The following is an 18688-nucleotide window of genomic DNA, read 5'->3' as shown; positions in this document are numbered from 1 at the left end:
CCCTGAAGGTCCAGGTCTCAGCTCTCAGCTCTGTTTTTGACCAGGATCTGGCAGGTCATCGCTGGATCAGAAGATTCATGGTATCGGCCACCAGAATGAATCCCAAAAAACAAACAATAGTCCCTCCATGGGATCTGAACTTGGTGCTCCAGGGGCTCACAGGTCCACCATTTGAACTCTTATTTTCCTGCTCTCCTCAAAGCCTGGCATACAAAACAGTGTTCCTGGTAGCCATAACCACAGCCAGGAGAGATAGCGAATTACAAGCCCTATCGATAAGGGAGCCTTATTTGCTCGTTAGAGATGACTCAATAATCCTTCGTCTCGACCCTTCCTTCCGAAGGTAGTCTCTGAATTCCACCGATCCCAGGAAATTGTCCTACCATCATTTTGCCTTAAATCCAGCAAATGTTAAAGAGGAAAAGTTTCATACCCTGGACGTCAAACGCATTGTTCTACATTACTTGGAACAAACCCGTCTTTACAGAGTCGACCAGAACCTATTTGTCCATTCCTCAGGCCAAAACAAGGGGAAAAAAGTGGCAAAGAGCACTATAGCCAATTGGATAAAAAAGCTATAACGGAAGCATACATCACTCAAAATATGCCTCCCCCAGTGGGGATCAAGGCCCATTCAACCCGATCCACTTCAGTCTCCTGGGCAGAAAAAGCAGGTGCATCCCCAGAGCAGATCTGCAGGGCAGCAACATGGTCTTCACTCCATACCTTCTCAAAACATTATAGATTGGACGTAACATCCAGTAGGGATCTAGTCTTCGGCCGAAAAGTTCTCCAGGCCGTTGTCCCTCCCTAGTGCCAAATTAGTTGGTATTCCTCTGTATACCGTCGTGGAAGGTGACTAGAGAAAATAGAATTAGACTTACCGGTAATTCGGTTTCTCGGAACTTTCCACGACAGCACTAATTCCCACCCTATACTCCTGGATAAAAATCAGGGAATTGAAAGGTAAAACCAGTGCTATGATCTCAGTTGTAAGTCGGTGGGAGGTAGGAGGGCCTTTTAACCTCTCTGTGTTTCCTGTCCCCCATCAGGGCAAAGAGGCAACCTTCGGATACCGTCATGGAAGGTTCCTAGAAACCGAATTACAGGTAAGTCTAATTCATTTTGTGATGGATTAGGCTGACGGACTGGTCTTCTGGTCAGATGCTGCTCCATCAGAAAACTCTGTAATAAAGAGAGGGCTCTGTGAATAACAAAAATAATGAATACTCGATGTAAGGGATCGTGCTGTAGATGATGAGATGATAATATATAATAAAGGACGGCACTCCACACAACAGGATGCTATATGATAAACGACGGTGCTCCGCGTAACAGGACGCTATAACTACTGTGCACTTGACCCGATCCCATCCCACTTCATCCCAAACCTCACCACAGTCATCATCCCAACCCTAACCTATCTCTTCAACCTAGCAATAACAACTGGTGTTTTCCCCTAAAGCTTTAAACATGCCTCAATCACACCTATCCTCAAAAAGCCCTCTCTTGACCCATCCTCTATTTAGCTATTGCCCCATATCACTTCTCCCCTATGCCTCAAAACTAGTGGAACAACACGTCCATCTCGAACTATCCTCCCACCTCTCTTCCTGCTCCCTCTTTGACCGCTTATAATCTGGCTTCCGGCCGCTTCAATCCACTGAAACTGCCCTAACTAAAGTCACCAATGACCTATTAACTGCCAAAGCCAAGCAACACTACTCTGTCCTCCTCTTCCTGGACCTGTCCTCTGCCTTTGACACAGTGGACCATTCCCTATTACTACAGATCCTCTCATCTCTTGGCATCACTGACTTGGCCCTATCTTGGATCTCGTCATACCTAACAGACCGGACATTTAGCATCTCCCACTCGCACACCACCTCCTCACCTCGCCCCCTATCTGTCGGAGTCCCACAAGGTTCAGTCCCAGGGCCCCTGCTCTTCTCCATTTACACCTTCGGCCTCGGACAACTCATAGAATCTCACAGCTTTCAGTATCATCTCTATGCTGATGATACACAGATCTACCTCTCTGCACCAGATATCACCTCCCTACTAACCAGAATCCCACAATGTCTGTCTGCTGTTTCATCCTTCTTCTCCGCTAGATTTCTAAAACATAATATGGACAAAACAGAATTCATCATCTTTCCCCCCCCATCTCACTCACCACCTCAAACGGACCTATCCATTAAAGTAAATGGCTGTTCACTCTCCCCAGTCCCACAAGCTCGCTGCATCGGGGTAATCCTTGACACTGATCTCTCCTTCAAGCCACATATCAAAGCCCTTTCCACTTCCTGACAACTTCAACTCAAAAACATTCCTCAACCAAGAATCTGCAAAAACCCTAGGCCATGTCTTCATCATCTCCCGCCTAGACTACTGCAATCTCCTGCTCTGTGGCCTCCCCTCAAACACTCTCACACACCTCCAATCTATTCTAAACTCTGATGCCAGACTAATCCACCTGTCCTCTCGCTATTCCCCGGCCTCTCCCCTCTGTCAATCCCTAAACTGGCTCCCAATTACACAAAGACTCAAGTTCAAAACCCTAACCATGGCATACAAAGTTATCCACAACCTGTGTCCTCCATACATCTGTGACCTTGTCTCCCGGTACTTACCTGCACATAACCGCCGATCCTCACAAGATCTCCTTCTCGACTCTCCTCTTATCTCCTCTTCCCATAATCGCAAACAAGATTTCTCTTGCACAACACCCCCTACTCTAGAATGCTCTACCACAACAAGTCAGACTCTTGCCTACCGTGGAAACCTTCAAAAAGAACCTAAAGACCTACCTCTTCCGACAAGCCTACAAACTGCAGTAGCTACTGATCGAACAAACCACTACACAACCAGCTCTACCCTCGCCTACTGTATCCTCACCCATCCCTTGTAGATTGTGAGCCCTCGCGGGCAGGGTCCTCTCTCCTCCTGTACCAGTCGTGACTTGTATTGTTTAAGATTACTGTACTTGTTTTTATTATGTATACCCCTCCTCACATGTAAAACGCCATGGAATAAATGGTCCCATAATAAATAATAATATTTAATAATGGACGGCACTCCACATAACAGGAGACTATATAATAATGGATGGCGCTCCACATAACAGGACGCTATATAATAAAGGATTGCACTCCACAAAACAGGACGCTATATAATAATGGACGGCACTCCACATAACAGGACGCTATGTAATAATGGACGGTGCTCCACATAACAGGACGCTATATAATAAAGGATGTCACTCCATATAACAGGACACTATATAATAAAAGATAGCACCACACATACTGTAAATAGAGAGGAGGTTACGTAATAAGGAACAGCAGGGTACCGGTACTGCAGCCAGTTCACAGAGGAGGCAGGAGCATGCCGGGGACCGCGACAAAGAGCTGGTGAGTAAGCTGGCGTCCCTGCATGGAGGGAGGAGGGGACACCATGCCGAGCATAGCGCTATATGCCCCTTCCTCTGATAATTTGTCTTGTTCTGCAACACGTGAAAAAACACAGTTCTAGTCCCCTTTCTCCGCTCCCACACTATGCGGTGTTCTCTTCTGCCACCAGCGCAGGAGCCACCAGCTGACTTCGCCGTCCCCACAGTCGCGCATGATGTCACTGCCATAAGCTCCCCAGTCATGGGCACACTGAGGTCACCTGCTGGATGCAAATTGGCCAGCTTTATGTACTGCAGCTGAACTGGCGGATCCCCTGCTCTGCAATATATTTCAGCTGAATGTGCGTCTGAGGATGCAAATCGAGCTGAAATATTCACTGGTGTCAGTGTAAGATAGCAGGAACGCGGGATGCAGTGACGAGCAGGAGGCAGAACAAAAGTTAAAGGGTTTATTACAGGGGGTACTCCACGCAGGAAGGGTAAGTGTTATGAGGGTAGTCAAACTGAGTATTGTAACAGGATAAGAACAAATGTTCATGACACGGGTAAACTTATCAGTCCAATGGATTCTGGGCAGGTGAAGCTTGAAATCCCACGGTGGCGCCGCAAGTGACGTGTGAAGTCTCTGGCCTGATCCTGAAGAAAGTTGAGGCACTGTCTCCTGACGGAAGCGGCGTATCCTGGTTCTCCTAGGCGAGGTCCTGCGTTTCCGGAGCGATGTACGTGAAATGAGATAGTCTGTGACACCGCCATAGTGTGACTCGGTTCAGTGGGGGAGGTGGAAGTTGAGCTACCCGGCTCCTTATGACTCACCGGGACAGTCTAAGGGTCCTGTCATACCAAACGATGCACCAGTGATCCCGACAACGATACGACCTTGTCAGGATCGCTACATGATCGCTGGTGAGCTGCCAAACAGGCAGACACACCAGCGATCAGGACCAGCGGGGACGCTGGTATCCAAGGTAAATATTGGGTAACTAAACGCGCGTGTCGCTTAGTTACCCGCTGTGTACCTTGGATACCAGCATGCTCACGCTGAGAGCTAGTATCCAAGGTAAATATCGGGTAACTAAGCGCGCGGCACTTAGTTACCCGCTGTTTACCTTGGATACCAGCTCCCAGCGATAGCATGCTGGTATCCAAGATACACAGCTGGTAACTAGGCGCCCCAAGGAAGCGGTTTACAGTGCGAAACGCACGTTAGGGGAACACAAGCCGGCGCCTTTAACTTACCAGGACATGATGGGTATGTTCACGCTGATCATTTCCCTCTTTTCTTCTATGGACACTGTGCAATATGTTAGCAACATGTTTATATAGTGGCTTTTTGCTTTGACTGTTTGGCACTTGTCCTAATTACTGCATAGCACAGGTTCTGTGGTGGATTTTGATTGCCTCAGCTGACATAACTTATCTAAAGGCAACTGTGCAAGCTATTGGACTTTTTGGTCGGTGGGGGCTGCACTCTCCACTGCAGCACCATCTATGTACATTTTAGTATATTGCTATTTGGTTATTTGGGCATAGTGCAATATACCACAGGATTGATCATCCTTAGCAGAGATTCTCCAGTACCATCTATCTGCACAATTTTTCTGCAGTGGTCCTGAGTAACTTAATACTTATCATTTTACATTTGGCTGCTGGTTTGTCTTTTTCTTATTGGCTCCGGGTTACCAATTAATTGTCTATTTTACCATTTTCACTGTCCTGTTTCTCTATCATGTGCCTGTCTGTCATTAATAAAATTTGCACTGTTTATGATGGATCTGGACTCCATTTTTCCTCTTGTTTTTTTCATTTCCGCAGAATGTCAATTCTTTGAGTGGATTACGCAGCGTTTTACACCTGCTTTATTATAGGAATCCGCAGGTGTAAAAACGCAGGTGAATTCTGCACAAAATCTGCAGGTAATCTGCACTAAATCCGCAGGTAAAACGCAGGTCATTTTACCTGCTGATTTAGCAAAATCCGCAGCACAATCCACAACGTGTGCACTAGGGTGACCGCAAAAAATCGATGACGGAATTTTGTCCGTCTGGACCCCACAAAATGATTCCCCTTTCCAGATATTGACATAGCCAAAATTTGAGCTCGATCAAACGACGTTAACCCGTGCCGCTCGTCGCTCAAAGTTTGAAAAAATCCAAATTGAGGTATTTTAAGATTTAGGTATTTTGCATAGTCTGTTAGACTATAAAGAATGTGACAACAACATTGCAGAAATAGCCCTGACCAAATTTTCGAACCATTTTTGGTATTTGAATGCAGAGTTGGTGGGATTATCGTTTTTTGATCCCACCATTACAGACAATGAAAAGTTGTTAATGGCTAATAAATTGCTCAGTAGCACAGATGAACCATCAGAGCACGCTAGGGTTGTAAATCCAAAAGTTAGGAAAGAAAAATTAAAAGAGGTAGGAAGTGACCGACTTTAACGACCTTCTGACAAAAGATGAAGAACAAAAGCAATATGTCCTGCAAGTTGTAAGCAAATGCTGAGCATTATATTCTGACGTTTCAAAAACTACTTTAACAAAAGCTCTAGAATAGATTAGATAACTATGTAAAATTATCAACTCATGTAGGTTAGCGTGCTCTGATGGTTCATCTGTGCTACTGAAACCTCACCAAATACTGAACGTGTAAACATGGCCTCAGTAATGTCATAGAACCCGTCCTGTAAATACTTGAAAAATGCCTTTATGATGTTTTAACCCCTTACCTACAATTGACGTAATATTCCGTCCATGTGACCATGGACCTAATTACCATGGACGGAATATTACGTCATCGCGATCAGCGGCGCCCACGTGGTGAGCGCCGCTGATCGCGGCCGAGTGTCAGCTAATTATCATAGCTGACACCCGGCACAATGTGTCAGGGGCGGTCACGGACCGCCCCCGACACGTTAACCCCTTGCACACCGCGATCAAACGCGATCGCGGTGTACCGGGGGTTAAAGGGAAGCATCGGCAGGGAGGGGGCTCCCTCCGTGCTTCCCTGAGCCCCCCACGGCAGCGCAATGTGCAGCGCTGCTGCGGGGGACTCCCTTCCTCCAGGCCCCCGAATCCAAGATGGCGACGGGGGCCTTCGGGGGCCTGAGGAAGCTGGCTTCCTCAGTGCCTGCAAAGCGCAGGCATGAGGAAGTCTGCAGCAGTGCCTGTGACAGATCGCTGATCTGTCACAGTGATCTGTGATGTGACAGATCAGCGATCTGTCACAGGACAGTGATGTCCCACCTGGGACAAGGTAATAAAGTAAAAAAAAAAAAAAAAAAAGTGTTAAAAATAATTTAAAAAAAATCGCTAAATAAATTAGTTAAAAAAAAAAAAATATTCCCCAATAAATCCATTTTTTGAAAATAAAAAAAAACCAAAACAATAAAAGTACACATATTTGGTATCGCCGCGTCCGTAATGACCTGCCCTATAAAACTGTCCCATTAGTTAACCCCTTTAGCGAACCCCTTAAAAAATAAAAATAAAAAACGAAGCAAAAAATAATGATTTATTATCATACCACCGAACAAAAAGTGCAATAACGCGCGATCAAAAAGACACATATAAATATCCATGGTACCGCTGAAAACGTCATCTTGTCCCGCAAAAAACGAGCCACCATACAGCATCATCCGCAAAAAAATAAAAAAGTTATAGCTCGCAGAATAAAGCGATGCAAAAATAATTATTTTTTATATAAAATTGTTTTCATTGCAAAAAACCGACAAAACATAAAAAAACGACCTAAATGAGGTATCGCTGTAACCGTACTGACCCGAAGAATAAAAACGCGTTATCAATTTTACCGCACGCGGAACGGTGTAAACGCACCCCCCAAAAGAAATTCATGAAAAGCTGGTTTTTGTTCATTCTGCATCCCAAAAATCGGAATAAAAAGCGATCAAAAAATGTCACGTGCCCGAAAATGGTACCAATAAAAACGTCAACTCGTCCCGCAAAAAATAAGACCTCACATGACTCGGTGGGTCAAAATATGGAAAAATTATAGCTCACAATATGTGGTGATGCAAAAACTATTTTTACAATAAAAAGCGTCTTTTAGCGTGCGACAGCCGCCAAACATAAAAACCGCCATAAATTGTAAATCAAACCCCCCGTTATCACCCCCTTAGTTAGAGAAAAATAATAAAACTAAAAGAAAATGTATTTATTTCCATTTTCCCGCTAGGGGTAGGGTTAGGGCTAGGGTTAGGGCTAGGGTTAGGGCTAGGGTTAAGGCTAGGGTTAAGGCTAGGGTTAGGGTTAGGGCTAGGGTTAGGGCTAGGGTTAGGGTTAGGGATAGGGTTAGGGCTAGGGCTCAGATTAGGGTTAGGGGTGTGTTGAGGTTAGGGTTGGAGTTATAATTGGGGGTTTCCACTGTTTGGGCACATCAGGTGCTCTCCAAAGGCAACATGGCGTCTGATCTCAATTCCAGCCAATTCTGCGTTGAAAAAGTCAAATGGTGCTCCTTCCCTTCCAAGCTCTGCCATGTGCCCAAACAGTGTTTTACCCCCACATGTAGGGTATCAGCCTACTCAGGACAAATTACAAAACAACTTTTGGGGTCCAATTTCTCCTGTTACCCTTAGGAAAATAAAAAACTGGGGGCAAAAATATAATTTTGCGGAAAAAAATGTTTTTTTTATTTTCACGCCCAGGTGTTATAAACTTCTGTGAAGCACTTGGGGGTTCAAAGTGCTCTCCACACATCTAGATAAGCTCCGTGGGGGGTCTAGTTTCCAAAATGGGGTCACTTGTGGGGAGTTTCAATAGTTTAGGTACATCAGGGGCTCTCCAAACGCACATGACACCCGCATACCAATCCATCAAAGTCTGCATTCCAAAACGTCACTACTTCCCTTCCGAGCCCCGACGTGTGCCCATACAGTAGTTTTCTCCCACATATGAGATATCAGCGTACTCAGGACAAATTGGACAACATCTTTTGGGGTCCAATTTCTCCTGTTACCCTTGGGAAAATAAAAAAAATGGGGACTAAAAGATGATGTTTGTTGAAAAAATACGATATTTTTATTTTCACGCCCGGTCGTTATAAACTTCTGTGAAGCACTGGGGGGTTCAAAGTGCTCACCACACATCTAGATAAGTTCATTAGGGGGTCTAGTTTCCAAAATGGGGTCACTTGTGGGGGGTTTCCACTGTTTAGGTACATCAGGGGCTCTCCTAACGCAACATGACACCCGCAGACCATTCCATCAAAGTCTGCATTCCAAAACGTCACTACTTCCCTTCCGAGCCCCGACGTGTGCCCATACAGTAGTTTTCTCCCACATATGAGGTATCAGCGTACTCAGGACAAATTGGACAACAACTTTTGGGGTCCAATTTCTCCTGTTACCCTTGGGAAAATAAAAAAATGGGGACTAAAAGATCATGTTTGTGGAAAAAATACGATTTTTTTATTTTCACGCCCGGTCGTTATAAACTTCTGTGAAGCACTGGGGGGGTTCAAAGTGCTCACCACACATCTAGATAAGTTCATTAGGGGGTCTAGTTTCCAAAATGGGGTCACTTGTGGGGGGTTTCCACTGTTTAGGTACATCAGGGGCTCTCCAAACGCAACATGACACCCGCAGACCATTCCATCAAAGTCTGCATTCCAAAACGTCACTACTTCCCTTCCGAGCCCCGACGTGTGCCCATACAGTAGTTTTCTCCCACATATGAGGTATCAGCGTACTCAGGACAAATTGGACAACAACTTTTGGGGTCCAATTTCTCCTGTTACCCTTGGGAAAATAAAAAAATGGGGACTAAAAGATCATGTTTGTGGAAAAAATACGATTTTTTTATTTTCACGCCCGGACGTTATAAACTTCAGTGAAGCACTGGGGGGTTCAAAGTGCTCACCACACATCTAGATAAGTTCCTTGGGGGGTCTAGTTTCCAAAATGGTGTCATTTGTGGGGGGTTTCTACTGTTTTGGTACATCAGGGGCTTTCCTAATGCGACATGGTGTCCGATCTCAATTCCAGCCAAAAACGTCAAATGGCGCTGCTTCCCTTCCGAGCTCTGCCATACGCCCAAATAGTGGTTTACACCCACATGTGGGGTATCAGCGTACTCAGGATAAATTGCACAATATCTTTTAGGGTCCTGTTACTTTTGGAAAAATAAGAATTGAGGGTGAAAAGATCATTTTTGTGGAAAAAATATGATTTTTTAATTGTACTGCTGTACGTTATAAACTTCTGTGAAGCCCTTGGGGGTTCAAAGTTCTCACCACACATCTAGATAAGTTCCTTGGGGGGTCTAGATTCCAAAATGGTGTCATTTGTGGGGGGTTTACACTGTTTTGGTACATCAGGGGTTTTCCAATCGCGACATGGTGTCCGATCTCAATTCTAGCCAAAAACGTCAAATGGCGCTGCTTCCCTTCCGAGCTCTGCTATGCGCCCAAATAGTCATTTACACCCACATATGGGGTATCAGCGTACTCAGGACAAATTGCACAAAAACTTTTAGGGTCCTGTTACCCTTGGAAAAATAAAAATTGTGGGTGAAAAGATCATTTTTGTGGAAAAAATATGATTTTTTAATTGTACCGCTGTACGTTATAAACTTCTGTGAAGCCCTTGTGGGTTCAAAGTTCTCACCACATATCTAGATAAGTTCCTTGGGGGGTCTAGTTTCCAAAATGGGGTCACTTGGGGGGGTTTCCACTGTTTAGGTACATCAGGGGCTCGCCAAACGTGACATGGTGTCCGATCTGAATTCCAGCCAATTTTGCATTGAAAAAGTCAAACGGCGCTCCTTCCATTCTGAGCTCTGCCATGCGCCGAAACAGTGGTTCCCCCCCACATATCAGGTATCAGCGTAGTCAGGACAAATTGCACAATAACTTTTGCAGTCCAATTTCTCCTGTTACCCTTGGTAAAATAAAGAAAATTGAACCTGAAGTATTTTTTTTGTGAAAAAAAGTTAAATGTTCATTTTTTTTTTAATATTCAAAAAATTCCTGTGACGCACCTAAAGGGTTAATAAACTTCTTGAATGTGGTTTTAAGCACCTTGAGGGGTGCAGTTTTTAGAATGGTGTCACTTTTGGGTATTTTCTATCATATAGACCCCTCAAAGTGGCTTCAAATGTGAAGTGGTCCCTAAAAATAAAATGGTGTTGCAAAAATGAGAAATCGCTGGTCAAATTTTAACCCTTATAACTTCCTAGCACAAAAAAATTTTGGTTGCAAAATTCTGCTGATGTAAAGTAAACATGTGGGAAATGTTATGTATTAAGTTTTTTGTGTGCCGTATCGCTGTGATTTAAGGGCATAAAAATTCAAAGTTGGAAAATTGCGAAATTTTCAAAATTTTCGCCAAATTTCCGTTTTTTTCACAAATAAACGCAAGTTATTTGAATGCAATTTTACCACGAACATGAAGTACAATATGTCACGAGAAAACAATGTCAGAATCACCAGGATCCATGAAAGCGTTCCAGAGTTATGACCTCATAAAGGTACAGTGGTCAGAATTGTAAAAATTGGCCCGGTAGTTAACGTGCAAACCACCCTTGGTAGTGAAGGGGTTAAAGATGTAGCATGTGTCAATGTGATTTTTTTTTTTGTATAGCAGAGTGCCTTTTTTAATTAATGTTTTCTTGGAGTCATACTATAAAAAAAATTAAATAGATAACAATTGTGTACTTTGCCATTAACAAAGATGGCCACCTCTATCATTGACAATGTTATCCATCTTCTCAACAGCAGGGGGAGTACGATAGCATCGCTGACAGGAAGGCGGAGAGAGCCAGCACAGAGTGAGCAGGTATATACTAGGCCTGGCTGGGCTGTAATGGTTTCGTTGTGTTTCATTGTTTCTTCCTTAGTTGTATGGAGCTGTGATCGTTCTCACATGTGAGCTCTGCAGGACATCATGGAAGCTGACCTGATGGTAACAGCACAGAATGTGGTTGTTACATAGGACTGCAGATCCTCAGAAGCTGTCTGCAGATTCTCTGGTCTAATGATTAGTTAATAGCACAAAGTACGCAAACTTTGTCCTGGGTGCATTCACACACAGAGAATCAAATGAAAACGAGAACGCCATATCAGAAGGGAAAATATTCTGGATTATCATAGAATTAAGGTCTATTCACACTTACAAATTTTTTACTACTGATTTTGCTGTGTTGTGTTACGTGCTGATTTAACTCCAAGAATGCCCCTACATACAGGCCAATTTACTGCGAGATTTACCCGAAAATGCAGATAAATGTGATGGTAAAGGTACGGCAGCTCCGAGGCGCTGCAAATGCGAGTTTATAATATGCTGCGAAACAAGGTAGAAAACTGGAAGCCATGCTAGGATTAACGCTAGAGAGGATTAACAAAGCAAAATCTACACATTCATCAGATGGACGTGATCACGACGTGTTTTAACCTCTGCAGGTAAATGAGAAGTTTTCCATCCACAAGAGGTTTTTAAAATTGTGTGGAGCTTATACATAAAGGTTTTTTTTTTTTTTTTTTTTTACAATTTACCTACATTAATACTGGAAAAGGCGCCTTTAATCTGTTGTTTTTTGTTTTTCTTTTGTTCCAGTACTTATAGTTCTGACGAGATGACCAGTGTGTGTAAAAATGATGACATGTTCCTGACTGCAGGGCGCATAGCTCTGCGTGTTGTGTTTACATTGTTACCATCTTCATAGATGAGCGATATTGGACAGAGCCGGTAAAATCAAGCACTTTTGCAGTTTACTGCTTATTAAAATTTGCAGCCGTTTTTGGTATGTTAAGGTTTTTTGCGGTTCGTTGCCTAAGGCTGGAGTCACACTAACCTGCGCAAAATACGGTCAGTATTTTACATGCGTAATACGGATGAATGTCCCCTAAACAGTGCTCCGTATGTCATCCGTAATCAAGGTGTGGTCGCGTATTTTGCGCATGTCAGCATCCGTATGTAATCCGTATGGTGAGATTTTCTCGCAGGCTTGCAAAATGGACAAATAATGGAGCCCTATGACAGGGTTTCTAAAGACACCGGGTGCGTATTTCTCGCAAGTCACATGTGTGGTCCGTGTGTAATCCGTATTTTTTGCGCACCCATAGACTTGCATTGGCGTATTACGGGCGTAGTACGCTGACAATCGCAGCATGCTGCGAGTGGCACGGAGCGTAGGATACTGAGGAGAAATATACGGCTGGTGCGAGGGACCCCATAGAGAATCATTGGTCCGTGTCTAATGCGTGCTTTTAGCGCCTCTCACTCTCCCGTATTCCTCGCCAGTGTGACCCCGGCCTAAGAGGCCGACCACCACCGCGTTCTAGTTTGTAAGCATTAACACCATAATGACCAGGGGTATTTTTGGTTTTGCATTTTCATTTTTCCCTCCCCTTCTTTCCAGAGCCATAATTTTTTTTATTTTTCCATCTATATGGCCATGTGAGGGCTTATTTTTTGCGAGACGAGTTGTACTTTTAAATGACACCATTGGTTTTACCATGTCGTGTACTCGAAAACAGGAAAAAAATTCCAAGTGCGGTGAAATTGCAAAAAATGTGCAATCCCACATTTGTTTTTTGCTTGGCTTTTTTGCTAGCTTCACTAGATGCTAAATCTGACCTGCCATTATGATTCTCCATGTCATTAAGAGTTCATAGACACCAAACATGTCTATGTCTTCTTTTATGTAAGTGGTGAAAAGAAATTCCAAAGTTTGCTAAAAAAAATTTTGCGCAATTTTCCGAGACCCGTAGCGTCTCCATTTTTCATGATCTGGGGTCGGGTGGGGGCTTATTTTTTCCATGCTGGACTGACGTTTTTAATGATACCACATTTGTGCAGATACATTCTTTTGATCGCCCGTTATTGCATTTTAATGCGATGTCTTGGTGACCAAAAAAACGTAATTCTGGCGTTTTGAATTTTTTTCTCGCTACGCCGTTTAGCGATTGGGTTAATGCTTTTTTTTATTGATCGGGCGATTCTGAACGCGGCGATACCTAATATGTGTATGTGGGATTTTTTTTTTACTGTTTTATTTTGATTGGGGCGAAAGGGGGGTGATTTGAACTTTTAGGTTTTTTAATTTTTTTTTTTTATTTTTAAACTTTTTTTTTTTTTTTTTTTGCTTTTGGCATGCTTCAATAGCCTCCATAGGAGGCTAGAAGCATGCGCAACCCAATCGGCTCTGCTACATATGGGCGATGAGCAGATCGCCCATATGTAGCAGATTTACTGCTGTGCTTTCAGCGCCGACCACCGGGTGGCGCTGAAAGCCATATGCCTGGAACAACCATAGAGACCTCTGGTTGTCCAGGCAACATGACGCCGACCCCCGATCACGTGACGGGGGTCGGCGATGACGTCATTTCCGGACCGGCGGCCGGAAGTGCTATTTAAATGCCCGCTGTCAGCGTTTGACAGCGGGATTTAACTAGTTAATAGGCGTGGGCGTACGGCGATTCCGCTCGCGCCTATTGCGGGCACATGTCAGCTGTTCATAACAACTGACATGTCCCGGCTTTGATGCGATGCGGGCTCAGCGCCGGAGCCCTCATCAAAGCAGGGGAGATGTCTGATGACGGACTGTGTCCGTCATTGGACATTAAGGGGTTAAGCTAAAACTGGCAGGGATTAGGAAGTAACGTGCTGTCCTATAATCCTGGCCACCTTCAAAACAGTGTTCTGAAAGCTCCATAGAAATGAGCTTGTAAACGCTGAGCATATTCTGCAGTTTCTCAGCGGTGGTTGGTTGCCAAGACAACATGCTGTAAAGAAAACAAGTGTTAATATCTCAAGAACGGCTGAAAATTTTAATAAGCAGTCAATTGCAAAATTGCTTGTATTTACCAGCACTATGCGGTGATACCCATTTTCGTGAAGATAGGAAAAACCCTTTATGTGGGTAAGGAAAATTGTGTTGTGAATTCGCTTTCTGGCCTACCTCTGGTTACTAGTGAAGGTAGTGGAGCTGGTTGTATTGACAGAGGGGTCGCGAGTTCACTTTTTTTGGGCTCCCTCTGGTGGTGACTGGAGGTAATGGAGCTGATCTGATTAACAGAGGCTTGCCACCTGATAATGAGGAGGGCAAGCCGCCTCCCTCTATCCCTGCTGGTGATTTTTTTCCTGCCTGCTGAGGTCTTAAGGCCCCTTTACATTTAGCGATGCACCAGCGATCCGACCCGGGCAGGATCGCTGGTGCATCGCTAAATGATCGCTAGTGAGCTTCCACACCTGAGGATCTCACAGCGATGCAGTGCACGATACTCACCTTTCACACACAGCGATCCTGACGTCCTCAAGCCCGCCTCCATGCGTCGCTCGTCAGCGCCAGCAGGAAGCGGACGACGAGAAATGGAGCCGGACATTCTCGCGCGATCAGCGATAACCAGCGGGGGAGCCGGTCGGAGGTAAGTATCACACATAGCGATATCGCTATAACGTCACAAAATCGGTGACGTTATAGCGATATCGCTAGCGATATCGCTATGTGTAAAACCCCCTTTAGTTTCCAGCTCAGTCCCTGCATGCTCAGCTAAGTGTTCTTTTGCTATTGTTCACATTTGATCTGGTTTTGTCTATTTCAGTTTTGTGTGGTCAGCCAGCTACGGCTGGGGCTGGGCTGAATCTCTATCCATATGTTACTGCTTGTGCCACTTTGTTTTTGTCCCTTATTAGATTAGCCTCTTTTTGCTCTGCTTTCAGACTATACCAGAGTGCTGATATAGTGGGCGAAGTCTAGTGACTTCAGTATTTTTCTATCAGATGTGTTGGACATTTTTTGCAGGTTTTTTTGCGTGATTGCAGACAGTGTCTTTCCTTTCCTGTCCTATCTAGTCAGTGTGGGCCCCATTGTTTGCTCAGCCTATTTTCCTATCTGCGTTTGTGTTTTCATCTTGTCTCACCGACAGTATATGTTTGGGGGCTATCTATTCCTTTGGGGTCTGCTCTGGGGCAGTTTAGATTTCCGCTTTCTTGCTTTAGGCTTATTTAGCTCTCCGGCTGTATCGAGGCGTCTAGGATCATCGTAGGTACGCTCCACGGCTACTGCTAGTTGGATAGGATCAGGGGTCTGCAATCCGCTTAGTTACCAACCTCTCTGGTTTTCTGTGGCTTAGCTTGGTGTTGCTTTCCTCCTCGGTGACCCAATCATAACAGTTATGTACATGATGTAATAACTGATGTGCATTTATTACAGGTTAAACATGAGCTATTTTGGCCTCAAGGTGGGTTCGAGAAAATTGTGGGATGCAAGAAGGATCCTGGGTGAGCCACAATGGGGGCAAATCCCCTTAATGTTGAGCTATAGATTTATGAGTCAAGCAAAGGACCCCCCACTCACAGCGGAAAGGTACAAAGTGTCCCGTCTGCCTTTCGCAGAAGTCTCAGTAGCAGATGTCCAGCACTTTCAGGAAATAATCCCTGGTAGAGTTTTCACAGATGAAGGCGACTTGAAAAGTCATAACATTGATTGGTTACGAACAGTGAGAGGTAAGGTTTACGTTTTTTTATTTATTCCTCAAAAGGGTTAAATATGGGGCAGCAATTGGGTGAAATATCTAATGTCCACAAGTTGTCTGTAGAACGCCATACTAACACTGTCGCCATCCTGTGGCTCAGTAGTAAGGTCATCACAGAATTCCCCCAATACATGCCTGCTACATAGCTTGAGCCTGAAGATTGATGCTACAGGTTGGCAGGTTGGTACAGGAGTTCCTTACTGTTGGCAGAATGTAGGAACTTTTTAGCATTTATAAAGATGTAGAAGAAAATCTATACAGCACACACATGTACATGTAAGTACATAAGTAAGGTTTTTCTATTTTTTAATACTGTATATGCATTTTTCAGGTCATAGCAAAGTACTGGTAAAGCCTCGGACTACAGAAGAGGTTTCTATGATCCTCAAGTATGTGTTTCTATTTTAGATATACTGTATATAGATATGGTATGACTGCTCTTTTGGCCTACTGTTTTACTCACTACGAGAAAAGCGGACTGATTTGAGTGTGATGGTGGTCAGAGTGAAAAGTTTCTCCACCTTCTCATTTCTGACGGTCCTTGAAAATCGGAGCCAAAGACTTACGGTACATTCACTATTATTTGTTAGCCATTAAAAGGTATCATACCCACAAGATTCCTATTTTGTTTCTCTCACTGAGAGCACTTTATATATTTTTTCACAGAATGACAGCACATCGCTAGTGCATGCCGATTATGGCATACGTTAGCGATGCGCTCGGTAATGGGGGTTAATGGCAGCGTTAACGGATTGCGTTAACGCAGTATGAACCCAGCCTAACTGTGATGTGATGAGGTAGGGTTGGGGACCTCAGGCCCACTGGTCGTTTACCCGACCTCAATGACCTTTTATCCAGCCCCAAAGGGCAGATTCCCCAGAACCGCAGTGCTTGGGCCGCCACTGTATTTTGCTGGCCCATTTATTTCCTCTTGCTCTGTGAGCACACGCACGCAGTGTTCACTACTAAACACTGAGGAACATGCAATGAAAGAATATATCCTGACAACAGTGCCAGCGTAACAACGTACTTTGTGGGCAGAGTTAGCGCACAACTTGTATGACCCCCAAAGGATGGTATAAATATCCACATAGCGCTTGGCGGAAAAAATATTCCCCACCCCTTTGGTGAGGGATAGTATGATTGTATTATGATGGATATAAGGTGCCATATACCTATGTATGGACTGACCTGCTCTGGTATGCACTTCATGATGATGTTTCAATTTCAGGCTTTACATGTAGAGATAATTGCTACTAAATATTACTGGTTGTAAGTGTCTTAACCCCTTTTCAACCTGAGACATATCTATACGTCCCTGTGACCTAGGTCTTATTGACTTGGACTGTAGGGATAGGTCCCGGCAATTTTGTGCGCTCACGGGCTGTGCGCGTGCGATCGCTGTTGGGTGTCAGCTGATGACACCCGCCACTCAGTGCCAGGAGCGGTCCCACACAGCTCCCTCACTCTAAAGGCTTTGATCAAACTCGATTGCAGCATTCCGGAAGCAGGCATTGGAAAGACAGCCCCTCTGCCCTTGGATCGGAGACCCTGTAGCATTATCGTGGGGTCCCTATTGTTGCCATGGTGACCTGATATGGTCATGACTACATCCGGGTGACCAGAGCTAGCAAAGTTGCTAGATCATGCTCAGACCATGATCAGCAACTTTGTCAGTGCAGTGCTGTGCTGGTGGCATCCCCGTGTTATACAAGCGATCAGCCTGCAAAAAATGATAGTCTCATAGTGGGACAAAGTAAAAAAGTTAAAATAAAAAAAAAAAAAGTTTTTAAATAAATAATTGTAAAACTATATACATAAAAAAAATCTAAATATATTATACCCATAAATAAATATTTGTATGCAAGAAAAAAAAAAAAGCAATAAAATTACACATATTTGGTATTGTCGCGTCCGGAACCACCCAACCTATGAAACTGTCCCACTAGTTAACCCCTTTAGTGAACACCATAAAAAAACTAAAAAAACAAGGCCAGAAATAATGCTTTATCATACTGCCGAACTAAAAGTGGAATAGAACACAATCAAAAAGACGGATATACAGCTCCATCACCGGAAAAATAAAAAAGTTATAGCTCTCAGAATAAAGCAATGCAAAAATATTTTTTTCTATAAAATAGTTTTTATTATGTAAAAGTGCCACAACATAAAAGAAAGATATAACTGTGGCATTGATGTAATCGTACTGACCTGAAAAATTAAACTGCTTTATCAATTTTACCACAGGCAGAACAACGTAAAAACGCCAGAAAAAAAATTCCTGAACTACTGTTTTTTTTTCATTCTGCCCCCCAAAAATCGGAGTAAAAAGCGGTAAAAAAAAGTCATGTGTCTGAAAATGGTACCAATAAATATGTCAACTCGTCCCATAAAGAGCAAGCCCTCACATGACTGTCGGACGAAATATGGAAAAATTATTGTTCTCAAAATATGGTGATGCAAAACCTATTTTTTTGCAATAAAAAGGGTATTTTAATGTGTGACAGCTGCCAAACATAAAAACCTGATATAAATATGGTATTGACGTAATCGCACCGACCCGAAGAATAAAGTTGCTTAATCACTTATATTGCAGGAGGGACGGTGTAAAATTAAATAAAAACTCTTCAGCTACAGTTGATTTTTTTTTTTTTTTTTTTTCATTCTGCCTCTCAAATATTTCAGTAAATACCAAGTCCTTACTTATAATTAAGGGGGCAAAATGAAGAGATCCTTAAAACAATCATATTTATTTAAATTCAAAATATAAAAACCAGATACAAA

General features: G+C 43.6%; 1 protein-coding gene across 3 annotated transcripts in view; it reads left to right on the top strand.

Moving 5' to 3' along the window:
• The first annotated feature begins 11109 nt into the window (after positions 1 to 11109).
• Positions 11110 to 18688, top strand: part of D2HGDH (D-2-hydroxyglutarate dehydrogenase) — a 33403-nt gene continuing 25824 nt past the window's right edge. The window contains exons 1-4 of one of the 3 annotated variants that reach the window (XM_073581175.1): positions 11110 to 11204; positions 11614 to 11827; positions 15583 to 15875; positions 16236 to 16293. In XM_073581175.1, coding sequence (XP_073437276.1) covers positions 11793 to 11827; positions 15583 to 15875; positions 16236 to 16293 — 386 coding nt within the window. In that variant the 5' untranslated portion in view covers positions 11110 to 11204; positions 11614 to 11792. The other 2 variants (XM_073581174.1, XM_073581176.1) reach the window with 2 other exon arrangements.

Source organism: Dendrobates tinctorius, unplaced genomic scaffold (assembly GCF_039654945.1).
Source record: "Dendrobates tinctorius isolate UK_male_01 unplaced genomic scaffold, ASM3965494v1 ptg000069l, whole genome shotgun sequence".
Taxonomy (NCBI): domain Eukaryota; kingdom Metazoa; phylum Chordata; class Amphibia; order Anura; family Dendrobatidae; genus Dendrobates; species Dendrobates tinctorius.
This window is presented reverse-complemented; position numbering and strand designations above follow the sequence as displayed.